Source organism: Mastigoproctus giganteus, chromosome 14, assembly GCF_048544385.1.
Source record: "Mastigoproctus giganteus isolate SK-2022 chromosome 14, ASM4854438v1, whole genome shotgun sequence".
In the NCBI taxonomy this organism is placed as follows: domain Eukaryota; kingdom Metazoa; phylum Arthropoda; class Arachnida; order Uropygi; family Thelyphonidae; genus Mastigoproctus; species Mastigoproctus giganteus.
The window spans coordinates 59,645,815-59,663,361 of NC_143588.1; the positions used below are offsets into that span (position 1 = coordinate 59,645,815).

A 17,547-nucleotide genomic window follows, 5' to 3' on the forward strand; every position below is an offset into this window, starting at 1 on the left:
AGGCTCGCGATGTGTTTGGACAGTTCATACGTTGGGGCACTGCAGCAAGACACTATAGGTCTGAGAGGAATACCCGGTTTATGGATCTTTGGTAATCCGTAGAATTGTGGTAGTTGGCAGCCAGTAGCACGTAGAAGATGGTGAGTCGCGGTTGGGATCTTCTTATCTTTAAGCCATGCGTGGACAAGTTTATTAACATTTGCTTCCAGACGTTTCAAGACTTTAACGGGAGGATCAGGTAGAGGTTCATATACGTTAGGATCGAGTAATAGGGCCAAGGCTTTCTCTCGGTAGGCTGATCGGTCCAGCACAACAGTCCGGCACCCTTTATCCGCAGGAAGTACAACGATGGAGTTGTCTTTTCTTATAGATGACAGGGCGGCATGCTGGCGGTGGTTGAGGTTTGAGTACGTTTTTCGAGTGTTGCGGAGGACTGCGGCAGTCTTGAATCGGATCTCGTTGGCAGTTTCTTCGCGAAGGTTGGTAATACTGGCTTCTATACCCATAGCGAGCTGTGTGATGGGAGGTTTCGATGGTATAACGGCGAATTTCATACCGTTTGATAAAACACTCAGCTGCTCGTTGGACAGTTGTTTGTTACTTAGATTCAAGACGAAAGAAGTCGTGTCGCCTGAACGAGTGTTCGCCTTTAAGGAGTTAGCTTCTATGCTTAAGTTTATGAACTTGCGCTGCTGGCGTAAACGGTAGGTACCTACCGTTTATGCCAGCAGCGCAAGTTCATAACATCATTCATGTCATTTACAAATCAAACGTTTCACTTCGGATTTTTCCAATTTCAAAGAAAAATTGTTCAAAGCTGTATACTGGAGATAGTTCAATGCTCTCTGTTATTTTTAAACATAATAAATAAGAAAATAAGTATGTCATTATCAGCTTAGAATAACAGACTGCAATAATGGACCCAACCCTGAGGGACTCCACAAATAATATTAGTCCATGAAGAGCAGTGTCCACTGATTACCATTCTCTGTCTTCTCCCACTCAACCATCCTTTTATCCATTGTAGCAACTTTACCCTAATGCCATACTGCTCCAATTTGCACAGTAGTTTTCCATGTGCAACAGTATCAAAAGCTTTCCTGAAATCCAAGTATATGAAATCAAAATTATTTTTTGCATCCAGTTCCTTTATGACCATATCAGTATCCAATCAAATTGGTCAAACAAGACTTCTCCTTAACAAACACATGCTGTGTCTGAATTATTACTGCAGATGATCCTGCATTGCTTCTTTAGCCAGTGACTGCATTAATTTCCCCAGAACAGAAGTTAAATGAACAGGTCTGTAATTACTTGTGTCATCTTTTGTGAACTGGAGATACATTTGCACATCCCGAGTCCAGTGATGCTCTGATAATTATGGTTAAGGGTTTGCCTACTTCCTTTGCTGCTTCCTTTAATATAACCTGATAAATACCATCCACCCCAGGTGCCTTACTTATGTTTAACCTGAACAATTTCTCTTCCACTTTGCTCTCAGTTATTACAAAATCATTTAGCTCCCTATGAGAGTTTAATAAGCTTCTGTTCTCCACTTCCCTACAGAATTCCTAGTGTGAGTATGCAGATACAAAATACTCATTCAGTTTGGCAGCTATCTGAGCAGGATCAGAAAGCTGCCAAACTGAATTCAACCATCAATATCAAGCAGACCAATCTGATTCATACCCTTCCTTTTAGAATTTATATAAATAAAGTCTTTGCTGTTATACAATACAACAACAAAAATTTAAGGCATTTATTAATAATAAAAAAGAATAATAAAAAAAAAAAAATACTTAACCTGATATTCTGGATTGTTAGAACCAAGTGAGGCAGCTCCTAATTTGACAACTTCTGCTAGCTGTATAATGGTTGTCACAGCATTCTGTGCAGCTACTGCTAGTTGTTCTTGACTTGAAGCTGCACCAGCAACAAGAGTCTTTGTATCTTCAACAAGTGCTTTTGCAGTTTTTAAAATATTTTCCCTGAAAAATTGGTATTTAAGAGAAATCAGCCCTTACTACAACATAAGCAAATGCCATATCACAGTGAAAACTGAGGCACATAATTCAATATTATCAAAATACATGGCAAAAAATAAATAATAATTATTATTATTAAAATTAAATAAAAGGTTCATTTTGTGGTACTGATATTTCTATTTTCATTTTTATTAACATAAGAAACAAGCCTGTTTTATTAATTATACTGTTCTCCATGATATTAAGAGCAGATTGAGGAATTCTTAACAAGTACAGGGCAATGTTCAAAAAAAGCTCCAAGTTTGGATTAAATTTGATAGTGTCTGGAATTTTTCTCAGACGTGATTAAAGCCTTGTCAATCAGTGTCCCCAGAGAGACTGTGCAAGGCTCATATGGTAAATTTTTTCACAACATGGTCTGTGCTTGTTAACAGGAGAAACTGTTTTTACAGGGATGAAATATGCTTAAACAGAAGGGGTTGAACAACATAGGCTCACTAGATATGAATGTCATAAGTGATGATCCTGTTCTTAACAAGTACAGGGCAATGTACTTGTTAAGATCTTGAGTACTGCACAGAGGTCTGGAGGCCTCAGTTTAGGAAGGATGTAGAGCTGCTAGAATGGGTACAGAGAAGGGCAACGAGATTGGTGAGGGGAACAAAGGGGTGCTCTTACCAAGAAAGGCTTCAGTTCTGCAAATTACAGCATCTGGAGATTAGGCACCTGTGAGGTAAACGACTGGAGTGTTTAAGGCCTTGAATGGCATGAGCACACTCAATGGTAATGGAATTCTTCCTCTTGTTCAGACTATGCACATGAGAAGGTATAAATTACAATCAAGGAAGGATGGCTGGAGAACAGATGTGCGGAAGTTTGCCTTCAGCCAATGCGTGGTTGATTACTGGAACAAGCTTCCATCAGTTGTTGTGGAAGTGGGTGGTTTGAATAAATTCAAGGAAGAACTATACAAACTGTTGGAGGGGATGGATTTTTTTTTTGGCTGATGCTTTATAAGCTTGCTTTCTTGCATCCTTTGCAGCTATTAATACTAATAATTTCTTTAAGGCAGACTGAAACAACATTAGAAGGCAAATGATACAAATGGACTGGTCAGAACTTTATAAACATTGAATACAGGTCACATGGTACAGAAGTTGTATTCAAAGCTTAATAAAGTCATATTAGTTAATGTTCCCTCTAATACAATCTCAAATAATAAAGAAAGATTTCCTATTTTGATGACTAACGAATGTAACACAGTTACCTCTTCAAAAAAAAAAAAAAAACCATGCTAAATATAAGCAGACTAAACTTCAACTTCTATTACCAAAAATATTCAGATAAAAACAGCTTCTTTTCAGTCCTCACATCTTAGGCCATTTTGGTCATATTGGAAATGTTTTAAGAAGAGGAATGAGCCTAGTACAGGCCAAGATCCTACTACTACTACACAATTTGAAAAATCATATTCAGAATTCTATTCTAAATATGAGTTTTCTAACTGTGTAACTAAAGCTCCATTAATTATTGTGATAACATTGCAGTATAGCTATATTAACAAACTTCTGCATTACTGGCTGCAATTAATAAATTTCCACAAGACAAAAGCACATGCCTGGATGAGATACCTATGATATTCTGGAAACAACATTTTACAGTCTTACAAAATCAGCTGGTTCATTTAATACAATTGTTTTGTGGAAGGAAGGACACCTAAAATACTAAAACATTCATTTATTATTCCTATGTACAAAAAAGGTTACCAAACAAACCCAAATAACCCATTCTTGCAGATAAATTCATAAAGCTAATGTCTTGTCAAAGATCTCTGAATATACTGTATAGTATACATTCAGCAAGTAGGGTTATTAAAAATAAATTGGGCACATTCAATTACATGGATCAATCACATTTCCTAAGAATAAACAATTAGATGTGGTGTATATTGATATATCAAAATCATTTTATTCAGTGCCACATAATATTTTAGTAAGAAAGAAACTTCGGCATATAGGAGTGGAAATCCTATAAAAAGAGGGGTTCCTCAGGGCTCTTCCCTGGGTTCCCTATTATTTGGGATATTTATTTATACTAGCACAGTAGCCATAGGATTATACACATTCTCAAAATATGTCACTTGACTGACAACTTGTAAGTTAGTGGCAAAATCTAAAATAATATTATTCAATAAAGGTGAATTATATCACTATATAAATTTAAAAAATCATATTTAACTTAAAAATAAAAGGGTTTTTACTTGTGATCAGAAAATGATTCATTTTCATCTTCAGCGTGAAGTGTTCCAGCAGTAGCAAACATAATAGTTGTATCAAGGTCACCAATAATGCCACTTACTGTACTGGCAGCATTAATACAAGCTTGTGTTCCCCGTGACCCTGCTTGAAGTGCTGCTAAAACATATGATACCTGAAAGAAAATTAAGGGGAAAAGGTATAAAAATATGTTTTATTCATAATTAAATTTACTTACAGTTTCACATGGTTCACTTTTTATTAACCAATGCATTAATTGATTTATTGTTTAAGTAAAGGAAAGAGTACATAGTGAATAAACTACTATTCAATTATAGACAGTTTTTTTTTTTTTTAGAAACCTTCACCAAAGAAGGAATTGTTACAACAGGAAAACAAAGGAGATTCTAGAACAGCAAAATGTGAAGGATAAGAAGTACATTGGAAAATCAGTAACAAGAATAAGCAAATGGGCTGCAGTGTTTGCATCAGTTGAACAGCTTCTGAGAAATTCAACAAGGGAGAAAATGAAACTAAGTGATATGAAAGGGGACTGGCAGTGCATGCAGTCTCTTGTTCAAATCTTTCAAACTCTGTTTCCAGGAAAAGTTGTTTCATATGAATGGGCATCTGTTAGAGCTTGTGGGTCAAAAATGTGGGTGCAAAATTCTGCAAGTTTTGGTGCAAAGAAAATCTCAATCTCAATGATGACAGAGGCAAGAATGACCTCAAGATATTTGTGATTAACTGAATCTCTAGTACCACTAGTCCCCCCCCCCAATTTAATTTCAGATATTGTTAGGTTCCATAATTTGCTACTGCAAAACAGCTAAAGGGAGAAGGGATTACTAAGGTAGTGTATATATGCATTTCGCAATGTCTATTCAGAATATTCTCAAGGGACACTCCATAACTATAGATTGGATATGGACCACAAATTTCTCTATTGTAGCTGTCCACTGTATGTGTCCCTCATCTACTCTACAGCCCTGACCTTGCAATTTTTTTAATTTTTTTTATTTTCACGGTTAAAGAATGAATGTGAGGAAAATGTTCCTAGTCACCAAAAGAAGTTGTAAAGACATTAGAAGTGATTCTCAAATGCATGTCAAATAATGATTTCCACCATGTTTTTGAAGAATGGTAGAAACAGAGTACGGGAATTTCATCAAATAGGGATTACTTTGAAAAGGACCATCAAAATATGGATGATTACAGTATATTGTGAGAGAGAAAAAAAAAAATTTAGGATCATTCTTTATTGGATAGCCCTCATAGTTATTGAGTAAGCACCAGTTCTGCACCCTTTGTGTATGTGGTAAAATCACCAGATACAAAATGTATCCAGGAATGTCAATGGAGGAAGCATCTCATACATGTTGTTGTGATATATATATATATATATATATATATATATATATGTATGTGTGTGTGTGTGTGTGTGTGTGTGTGAATGTAACTTAACTCAGGCTTGTCTCAGTTGTTATGGCAAAAAGACAAAAAAAAAAAAAAAAGTTCTGGCAAAGTTCTTCCAAGAGAAAAGATTTTACTGTGCCAAATAAACCTACAGTTATACGGCAAAGACTTCAGCACACAACTTTGTTCAAAGATTTTAGTGCAGATAACGTGTGGTAAAATAAAAAAAAATAAAAACCTAAATTGGCAATTGTCATAACTGAATTTATTAGCATAAAAATACAGATCATCTAATTGTACAAATCTCTGGTTTTCATAGGTTATGATTCTTTACTAAATACTTTTTTTTGCATCCACAATAAAAAAGAAAAAAAACTGTTACACACCAGAACCAAGGATTACCACCATAAACCATATATAGTTTGGTGAGGTTCTCTTGCATTCTCTTAAGCAACAACTCCCTCTTTGTTATGGAGATCACAGGCCAGGCAGTAACATATACACTACATTACTGACACATACATGGTGGGTAAAAGGAATAATTTCATTGCTGATAGCAAAACGTGTTCTAAACATGCACAGAAAAACATAACAAACTGGCACTGTCTTTATTTAAACAATCAGTTAGGATATACTGTGGCTCACAGTAAACATAATATTTTTTAACATTACATGTGTTAGTGAGCCATGATTAGCATGCTGTTAATCATAGCTCCTAAATAAACCTAATGATATTCATCATAACAATCACTAGACACACATATATATATATATATATATATATATATGTCTAGTGATTGTTATGATGTAAGACATCATAACAATGCTAGAGTAAGACAATTACGGCATGGTAATATACAAATACAAGAATTAACTGTTAATTATGAGAAACATTATATTATTATTAGATGCAAAAGAATTTCTCTAAAATAATGAATTTTCCATGGCATCAAATCCACAAATACAGACATAAAGTAGTAATCAATTTATGCCTACCACATCCCAACACTCATATAATAGTACTTTTTCCACCATAACAGAACTTTTCTACACTATTTTCATCATGGAGCATAGTGCATATCTACTAGTAGATGGTTTTAATGGTGCACTGACAGCTAGCATTAGAAGGAGACAAGTCCAACAATGTATGTTATCCTTGAATCTGTACTTAAAATTCATTTAATTAAAATTACTTTACTGGAGTGGAAATGGACGGAGTACCTTCCCATCTTTTGCAGTCCCTTATTGCTGCAAAGAATAGCCTTGGCCAACAGCAATAATAGATACAATCTCATTTTGTCCCGAAATTGAAATGTACAAACTTTTGAAAGGAAGATTACAAGGAAGGATCAGTACAGCTTTGAAATGATTAGTACATTTTAGACTATGATACAGTTGTGAATGTGCATCATTATTACATAGCTGAATTAGAAACAAACAGAAGTTTGTAAACAAGGCATCATTCAAAACATCTTATTGTGTGAAGTCCTTCACCAGCTGCCTGGCTCTTATACTTCAAATAAGTAATGCTCATCCATTAGAAGAGTCTACTGTTACTTATTCTCAGTTGAGTAACACCACCTGGGTGGCACTATTTCAAGGTTACTTGGCCCCTACTCAACTAGTGGGCAGATAACCAAGGTATATTTAACTTTATCTTTAACTTCTTTAGAACAAGCTGATATATCTTAGGGACCAACCTAAGGAATAACAGCTTGTTCACAAACTTTGGTTTGTTTCAAGTTCAACTATGTAACAACAATGAGTATTATACAACTATATCTGAATTTTTTCACAGCTTGAAGCTTTATAGCCCTCAATCTTTATTACAGTAGACTTTCAGAATAATGGCAGCTTCGGGGATTGAAGGTGCCATTATTTCGATTTTTCCATTATCTAGAAAGTTTTATCTTAAATTTAGTTAACCATCCATCAGTAAAAGTAATCATTGTATTAATCCCCACTTTTTTTTAAAAATCTTTTGCTGTGACAATAATCATTGGCCCTGGTATAGCCATTGATCATTTTAATAAAGACTACCCATGCAGCACTTTACCGAAGTTTTCTAATTTTGGCTTGTGTAAACTTTTTCTATCAGCTATCTTATTGTTTGGTTCTGAATATGCAGTAAATTCTAAAAGTTTATGTTTTGAATGTTTAATATACAATTTTGACTATCCAATATTATATTCTGCCATTAATACACCCCTACTTATGCCTTGTTCTATTTTCTTTATTATATCAAGTTTGTCACTAAGCTTTAATGTTAATCCTTTCTTCTCTGTATGAGGTTTATTAACTTTAGAAGCTGTAGTGTTTATTTAAATTTAATTTTAAATAAATGTAAAAACAATGGTATAATCCGTGATATCAGTACAGAATTTACTTTCAAAATTGCGAATGTAAACAAATACAGTAATCACTTGACTTGCTGTTTTCTTTTATTGGCACTGCAAGACCTCTGAGTTGTATGCAAACATCCGATCTGAATATGTCATTAGCTTGAAAGGTCCATTATTTTGACAGTTTGCTGTAGTATATATTAGCAAATTTCTACTAATTTCAAAATAATTTATGGCTGAAAGGAATTTAACTTCAGAATCATTTCTGAACTTACACACCTGAAATGCATCTTTCAATGGACTAAAGATGTAAAAACCAGAATGAACAAGATTAAGACCATGAAGCAGCTGAACCCCTATCATACAGCAGTTGAAACCTACCAGATACAGCAGTGTGTCAGGTTGCAAATTTCAATAAATGAATACATATCATGTTGGTCCAGTAACATGGGAGCAAGCATTATTATTATGCTGCAAGATAGGTCTTATTATAAGGGAACCAAACTTTTCTACTGAATTGCTTACTTAACACCATCACAAAGAAGTTCACAGTAGAAAACGTTTTGCTGTTCTCCACTCTTTGTGAAACCACATCATTCATGTCATTTACAAATCTGATTTGTGCATGCATTCTGCATTAAATTTCACTTTAAATTCTTTAGACAGTAAAACTGTTGTTTGTTTGTTATTTGGTTTTTAGGAGCATTAGCAACTAAGGCCATATTGCTCCAGGAATATGCGGTGGTCATTCCCTGACCTTTCCGCATCCTTCGTATTTGGTGGTGATGGGATCGAACCCCGGTCTAATCAAGAAGCGTGTGTTACGCACTGCTGCTCCTTCCCACCTGGCTACGGAGGCACCAGACAGTGTGAAGAATTTGCATAGCTATCTCGGTGCAGATGTGGATTCTGACCACAATTTGGTAGCGATGAAAATGAAGATTACACTCAAGGGAATAAGGGGTTCAAGAAAAAGAAGGAAATGGAATTTAAATGTACTGAAGACTACACTGGCTGAAGATTTCAAAGAGGCAATTGACAGGAAGATAGTGGAGGGGAAGGAAACAGAAGAAGTGGAGAATAGATGGGAAAGGTTTGAAAAGATTGCAGTAGGAGTAGCAGAAAGAAAATAGGTACAGTAGATCAGAAAAGGATAAGGAAACCATGGATCCCAGATTAAATGATAGATAAAATGGAGAAGAGAAGTAAATGGAAGCACCAAAGTTCAGAAGAGGCAAGGATTAAACATAGGAGTTTAAATAATGAACTTAGAGGGGAAACAGGTGAAGCAAAAGAAAAATGGTGGGAAGAACAGTGCAGAGAACTAGAGGAAATGGCAAGAAGAGGAAGAAGTGATCTAATGTATGAAAAAGTCAAGAGCTTAACAAACAAGAAGAATAAGACTAGCTGAAAGATAAAAGACAAGAACAGAAAAATTCTTTATGACAAAGAACACATAAGGAGAAGATGAAAGGAATATATAGAAGGGCTATATGATAAAACAAATAAAGTGAAAGTCTGGCCTGTGACAGCAGAAGATGAAGAAGAGACCTTAGGACCGAAATTAATAAGAGAAGAATTTGAAAAGGCAGTGGCCTTGTTAAAAAGGGGGAAGGCAGCTGGATTGGATGACTTTTTTTGTTTTTTGTTTTATTTAGTTGTTGGTGCATCGGCTTCTGTGGCCATAATGCACCTCCCAAGGTTTTTGCAGTACTGTGATCCAAGCCCGAGGCGGGATTCGAACCCGCGACCTTTGGGTTGCCAGACAGACACTTTATCCACCCGGCTAGCCCGGTCGGCTATTGGATGACATACCAGCAGAAATTATATATGGACTTGGAGAGGAGGCAAAGAAAGAAATGTTCAGGATTTATAGGAAAAAATATGAATGTGAAAGCTGGCCCAAAGACTTTCTAAAATCCATAATTATCCAATTAGAAAAGAAAAAGAGTGCAATAAATTGTACTGACTATAGGACAATCAGTTTAATTTCCCATTCCTCAAAAATATTACTAAATATTCTCTCAGAATGCATTAAAGCAAAAGCGAAGGAATGTGAATTCGTAGAAGAAGATCAGTTCAGATTCAGAGAAGGATGTGGGACCAGAGAGGCAATTGGAATATTAAGAACATTGGCAGAAAGAAGTATGTAAACAGGAAATGATCATCTGGCAATCTGTTTTGTTGATCTTGAAAAGGCTTTTGACAGAGTGAATTGGGTTAAGCTGATGAAAGTCCTAGGAAAGATTGGCTTAGATAAAAGAGATTTAAAACTAATTTGGGAATTTTACATAGGATAGACAGATGTGGTTCGGATTGATGGAGAGGAATCAGAAGAAGTAGACATTGGCAGGGGTGTAAGGCAAGGATGTTCTATGCCCTCTTTACTATTTAATATATATGCAGAAGCATTGATGAAAGAGTACAAAGAAGAGCAGAAAGTGGTGTAAAAGAAGGAGGGGAGAAGATAAAGACAATAAGATTTGCAGATGATCAGGTATTGATTGCTAATAATGAGGAAGAATTACAGAGCTCCTTGAATATCTTGAACAGCAAAGAAAAGAAGAACAAATATGAAGATTAACAGCAATAAAACCAAGATAATATTAATATCAAAGTGGCCAGGAAGAAGAATCAATGTACCATTAGATGGAATAAAATAGGAACAGGTGGACAGATACAGATACTTGGGAAGCATAATGACAGAAAATGGGAAAGCCTGGAGGAAATAAAAACAAGAATTGCAATGGGCAAAGAGGCATTTAGTGATAGAAAAGAACTATTGAGAAGAAATTTCAAGACAGAATTAAGAAATGGTGAAAACATTAATATGGACTGTTGTGTACTATATGGCTCAGAGACATGGACACTGGGAAGAGAGATCAGATGGTTAGAAGTTTTCAAGATGTGGGTGTGGAGGAGAATGGAAAGGGTGAAATGGGTGGACAGAATGAGTAATGAGGAAGTATTGAGGAAAGTAGAAGAGAGAATGTTAGTAAAAGAAATAAGAAGACAAAAGAACTTTATAGGAGATGTTTTGAGAAGAGAAAGCATGTTGAGGAAAGTTGCTGAGGGAAAGATGTGTGGGAAGAGAGCTGTTGGGAGAAGGAGAATCGGAATGATGGATTGGATAGGAAAAGGAAATTATGCAGTAATTAAAAGGAAAGCACAAGATAGAGAAACAAGGCATCAATGGAGCCCTGCACTTGCCTGTGGGCAGAGAACTTGAAGAAGGCAGCAATAATAAAATTACACTTTGCTGTTTAACAGGTGTGCAATCCTTGTGAAGAGACACCCTTTTGAAAAGTGACTATCATTGCCAATACTGCCAACTTTATATCACAGAAATTACAAGTAACCAACCACTATTGCTGCAGATGATGGGGTTTATAGCTTTTGAGCCTAGGCAGGATTTGTGAACTTAAATTGCACGCTCTGCCTCTTGCTTTAGGTAAAAATGATATACTCACATTTCAAATGCATTCGCAATATTCTTCAGCAACCAATGACACACAGTGCTATAATAGCTCAACATTTTTCTTTGTGACCATTCTTCAATTGCTTTGAATCCATCTGGCATACACCTTGTCATATACTATGGCATGAGCTGTACATCTCAAGTTTAATTTATCAAAAATTTCATCCAGTTGAAATACTGGTCCTACTGAATAAGTTTCAATATGTTGAAGTGTAAGGTATTTGACTAATCTGCTGCATCAATGTTCATCTGCTACAATTGACCAGTTTACATTCTTTTCAATGAAAAGCATATTCAACATAAAATGTGTACACATCTGGCATTAAATGTGTTTGGTAAAATTTTTCTTTCAGAAAATCTGAACAACACTATTGTTGAACAGTTTTGCAATTTGTAGCAGTGGGCTGATATTTTGAAAAGTAACACAGTGTGAATTCTCCCATATTTATACCACAGAAACTGCAAGCATATGTACAAATTTGCATTTGCAGTAAAAAGGATATGTGATAATTAGTTCACTGTAAGCTTTATGTGTTTGAAAAAAAATTCACCTTTATTCACTGAATTTAGTTTGTATTTCTGAGTTTTGTAAATTTATGTTATTTTTACAAATAGGAGGTCTGGACATGTTTCTAAATACATGGAGAGACCAGATTTCAGTTTTGTTAGAAGTGAATAAGGCTACAATTAAGAAAATTATATATTAAATGTGTACTCACTTTTTCTGTGACTAGTCGTGAATTATCAGAGAGATCTCTCTGACTAAATGTGTCTCCTGGATTGCTTTGACATGCCCCAGCAGATCTAATTAGACCAATGCATGATGTACCCAGTTCTTGAACAGAACTTTGTATTCTACCAGCTACCTAATGTAAAATAGAAAACTTTCATTTAATGAAACTGACAGAACATAGGAAATGAAATTTGCAAAGGCTACTATAAACCAAACATCTAAGTAGGCACCTGAATGAGGTATTTAATTGTTTAATTTATTAAATACTTAAACTAATATTGCTTTTAGCCAAATGTAATTTGAAATTAGCTACAATTTTTTTAAAAGCTTCATTAACATGATTTCCATGCTAAAACTGATACCAAAAATTTTAATGGTGGATTATGGCAATATGAAATGAACAATTGGTATATATTAACAAGATTACTTTAGAATAATTTTCCTATATTACATTGGTTACATGTGACAAAACATAAATAAGAAATGGGGCTCACAACCATATGTTCAGATCAAGAATGGGCTAATTTGACATTTTATGAATTTGTATAACTCAGAGGTTCCCAAACTTTTATACTTTGAGCCACATTAAAATTTTTCATAAGTTTCACGCACACCCCAAGAACAAGTGCAAATAAACAGATCTGACCTAAAATTCAGCTATGAGTATATATACTTTTAGAAATTAATATATTTAACCTTGAAGAAATAAAATATGAATAATAGAAATGAATAAAAACATTTCATATCTGGATTAGTGGGATGGTTTATCCATATCTCATTAAAAAGGTGCTCCAAGAACCAAGTGTGCCCGGGAGGGAGGAATGTCCCACACTTTGTGGGAAGCTCTGGTATAACTCAACAGATATGCATATTGCCCAAATATACAATTATGAAACCTTTTCTTTTTTTTGTTTTTGTTTGTTATTTGGAGCATTAGCAACTAAGGCCATATTGCTCCGGGAATATGCGGTGGTCATTCCCTGACCTTTCCGTATTTGGTGGTGACGGGCTCGAACCCCGGTCTAACCCGTCACCACCAAAACATTTCTTAATTGCATATTGCATAATATGCATGGCTAATTGAGAAAAGTTTTCTTAATTGCAGAGTTGAAAATAAAAGTTGCACAGAAAACACAAGATAGTAGAAACACAACAGCTGAATAGAAACTAATATATAAACAGGAAATTAATAGCAAACTGATGAAATATGATAATATTACAAAAAGAAATCAGAAGCTGAAATGGACAAATCAAGCAAATTATAATCTTCTCAATATAAATGAAAAGTGTTTTTACATAATCTCTAAGTTATAAGATGTAATACAAGTATCAAGAATTGCATCTATAGAATTTGTAGTGCACACTGAGGACCAAACAGTACATTCCAAATTGGATGACTTGGGATATATGTCTTTATCTGCATATACTATTTAGAATTATTAATGGCCATATGGTGTAAGGAAGCCTAAGGCTTACGCTGCACCAGCACAGCAAGAATTTCCATTGCATATACAGTGGAGGCTCAGCAGCATATATGCTATGCACAGGTGTCATGCAAAAGACACAATGACTGCTTTAAAGAGCACTCTGATGAATTGGATCTAATCATCTTAATATGGACTGCTTTGCTGAATTGTATATAGGAGTTCCATAATCTACATAAGACCTTATGAGTGCTTTCTATCGGTATAATAATGTGAATCTGTTCACATCCCAATTTGTGGCAGAGATTGTTTGAAGGATACTGACATTACAAATTCTTAGGGAAATAGTACTATGTTGTTGTTGTTGGTATTTGGCTTAACGACACAAGGGCTACTGAGACCAAATTGTGTCTGTTCATAGTTTATTTAATTGAAATATACTGCTGTAGATGTTAAATTAAATACTCCTGTATAGGCCAATACATTTTAAATAGATTATAAGTTCTTCTATGTTTGCATCATTTCCCAGGATATGAGTTAAATCATGTGAGAAATTCAGCCTGGAGACCGACTGGAAAGTGTTTGACCGTATGGTTGAATGTAAAGGACAATCAAACAGAAAATGCCTAACTGTAAGTTGGCTGTCACAGGATGAACACTGGGGTGGATCTTCTCCCAGTAGAAGGAATAGATGGGTATGACGAGTGTGTCCAATTCTGAGTCTTGCCAGTACCACTTCCTCTGGTCTGTTTCATCGAAAGCCTGAGAGCCACAGATTTGGTTTTTGTTTTATCTACTAAAATTTATTGTTGGTGTTACTTTTCCAGATCTGTGACCAGTTGTTGTCGTAACTTGCTTTGTGAATAACAGGCTTATAATTAGTGTAAGGAACCTGAGGACGTTGTGAGACAGGGGTTGAGAAGGTTTAGCTGAAAGGTCAGCACTTCCATTTCCCGGAATACCAGAATGGCCAGGAATCCAGCAAAAACTGATTGACTGATTGGACACGCTGCAGGAAAATAGCTGAGAATGAATGAATTTCAATGTAGGATGAGAAATTCTTTGTTATGGCAGAAACAGCACTGAGATAGTTGGTATAAATTATGGAAGGCAAGATAGAAAGTTCAATAATTTTACTAAGTGCTAATTTGATGGCATATAATTCAGCTGTGAAGTGCTGCAGGCTAATGAAAGTGAGGCTGTAACTGTAGGAGAAGGAAAAACTGCAGCAGCACCAACTATACTAGCTGTTTTGGATCCATCAGTATAGACTTTACAGGAATGGGAATTCGGAGTAGTGTGAGCTAAGTGCAACTGCCTGATATTAAAGGGAGGTATGGTATTCTTTCCCCACTCCAGAAAATGTGTATCATGAGAGGCAGAAATGTATGTCCAAGGTGGAACAGGTGCAGTTGCGTCCTGAAAAACATTGCTTAAATTGATATTCAACACTGAGATATTCAACACTCTTTAGTCCCAAGTCAAGATCTATTTTCAGCAGCATAGTGGAGCAGTAATGATTTCCTATGAAGATATAATGGAGGATCATGTGCTTCGATATAAAAACTTTGGATTGGAGAAGTCCTAAAAATCGCCCAACGCAATCCTGAAAGCACTGTGCTGGATAACATTTAGACGTTTTAAAGTAGTGGTTCTGGCAGAGTCATGACTGGACAACAATAATCTAGTCCTGAAATTATTAAAGAGATGCAGTAGAGTATACCAATCAGTGCCCCATGACATAGCCGAGACTGATCGCAGTATATTCAGATGCTTTAGATACGTATCTCTTAAATGAGAGATATGAGCTTGGAAGTTCAGCTTGCTGTCTAATATCAGTCCAAGAAATTTAACGGTACTAACAAGCGGGATTGGAATATTGTTTATATGTAGTTCAGGATTGGGATGGAGAGCTCGTTTCTTGCAAAAGTGAGTAGTGCATTTCTTTTCTGATAGCTGGTAGCCATTCTGCGAAGTCCAGGATGTATTTGGTAATGGCATGTTGCAGCTGCCGTTCAATGGTATTCATACTTTGAGACTGACAGGAAATGGTAAGATCATCTGCATACGTGTAAGTTTCAAACAGTTTTTGGGATATCTCATGTTATGCTGCTAACTTGGATTGAAAATAGTGTTGGACTAAGTATCGATCCCTGCAGTACTCCTTCCTAAATGTGTGATACAGAGAGTGTGTTTTTATATCGGACCTGAAAAAAACACAATTGCAGAAAATTTTGAATCATTTTCGGCAAATGGCCCCCTAAGCCCCATATAGTAAAGGTTCATAATAATTCCATGATGCCATGTAGTGTCAAATGCCATTTCAAGATCTAAGTAGACCATGACTAGATGTTATTTCATGACAAAGGCACAAAGAGATTTGGCTTTGACATGCACATCCAGCATTGATTTATTCTTCCGAAAGCTATACTGATGATCTGGAAGGAGATTCTATGACTCCAGGATGTAAGTGAGCCTAATACGAGCCATCCTTTCAAAAATTTTTCCCATGCAGCTTGTAAGAGATATTGGCCTGCAATTTTAAACACAAGAATGATCCTTTCCTGGTTTTGGTAAGGCAATAATGAAAGAATGATGCCAGGAAGAAGAATAGGCATTTTCAGAGAATATCCGATTATAAAAGATTAACATGGTACTCAAATCCTCTTCAAGTAAATGCTGTAATGAACTCCATTTGGGCCTGTGGCACTATTTGAAGATCTGTTTAACGATTCTTGACGTTCTATTAATGTAAAGGGTTGGTTGTATGGGAATGAGCGGTGTGTGAAAAAAGTTGATTTTATGTCGTTCTGCACCAGCTTTGATGTTCTGAAATGTGGATGCATAGGAGGCAGAAGCAGAAATTGTAGCAAATGATTCTGCAAGTGCATTAGCAACTTCTTCAGCTGTAGACAGGTCTTTTCCTTTCCAATGAAGTATTGGAGAGGGCAGACAAGCAAATTTCCCATTTAGTGCCTGTATTCTTTTCCAGATGAGGAGTGTGTTGGTGTCTTTTGTGATGGTTGAGACAAAAGCAATCCACGAGTCTTGTTTCGCTTTCCATTTAATTTGCCTTGTTTAAGCTTTAAGCCTTTTATAAGCAAGAGTGGTGGGATTCTTACGGAAATTATTCCAAGCTCGGTTTTTTTCCTGTTTGGCAATGAAGCAATCTGTATTCCACCAGTGATTACGGTGATTGCGATATGTCTTGAATTTTGGAATGTAGGTATTAGCGGCAGTCAGAATCTGATTGGTGATGTAAGTATTTACATCATCAATAGGTTCTTTTTGAACATAAAGTCTGTCTAGAAGTATTTGAGCAGAATAGCCATTCCAGTTCACCTTTTTAAACTTCCAAGCGGACTGCTGATCAGGATTTGGAGTTACCCCTGTTTGTAAGGAGAAAATAATCGGAAAGTGATCACTGTTAAAAGGATTGGTTAATACAGACCATGTCATGATTGGAAAGATGGATGGTGAACAAACTGACAAGTCAATTTCAGAGGTAGATCCTGTAGGTAGGTGGATGTAGGTAGGAGAGTCAGAGTTTAATAAATTCAGATCATTATTATTCATAATTCTTCAATCAACTTACCTCTTCTGTCTATTGTAGCTGATCCCAACACTGGATGGTGTCCATTAAAGTCACCAAAAAGACAAATTGGAGTTTTGAAAGGGAGTTGTCAAATTCTGAATGGGGAAGTGGTAGAGATGGTGGAAAACAAATTGAAACAATGGCAACTGAAATACCAACTGTAATCCGAGCTGCCAGATCTTCTAGGGTGGTTCTTAATTGGATCAGTCTGGATGGTATGTTAGAATTTACAACAGTGGCTACTCCTCCACGGGCAGGAGACTCTTGGCTCCTATCTCATTTGTATATCATATAATTTGAGAATTTCGGCAAAACTTGG

General features: G+C 35.8%; 1 protein-coding gene across 5 annotated transcripts in view; it reads right to left on the bottom strand.

Annotated features, from left to right (window-relative positions):
- The window catches only part of rhea (Talin_middle and talin-RS domain-containing protein rhea), a 771,509-nt gene that overhangs the window by 125,702 nt on the left and 628,260 nt on the right, over nt 1-17,547 (bottom strand). For all 5 annotated transcript variants that reach the window (XM_090388755.1, XM_090388752.1, XM_090388753.1 and 2 more), the window contains exons 48-50: nt 12,196-12,342; nt 4,246-4,415; nt 1,805-1,988 (exon numbers count right to left, since the gene is read on the bottom strand). In XM_090388755.1, coding sequence (XP_090244881.1) covers nt 1,805-1,988; nt 4,246-4,415; nt 12,196-12,342 — 501 coding nt within the window. The remainder of the gene's footprint in view (nt 1-1,804; nt 1,989-4,245; nt 4,416-12,195; nt 12,343-17,547) is intronic.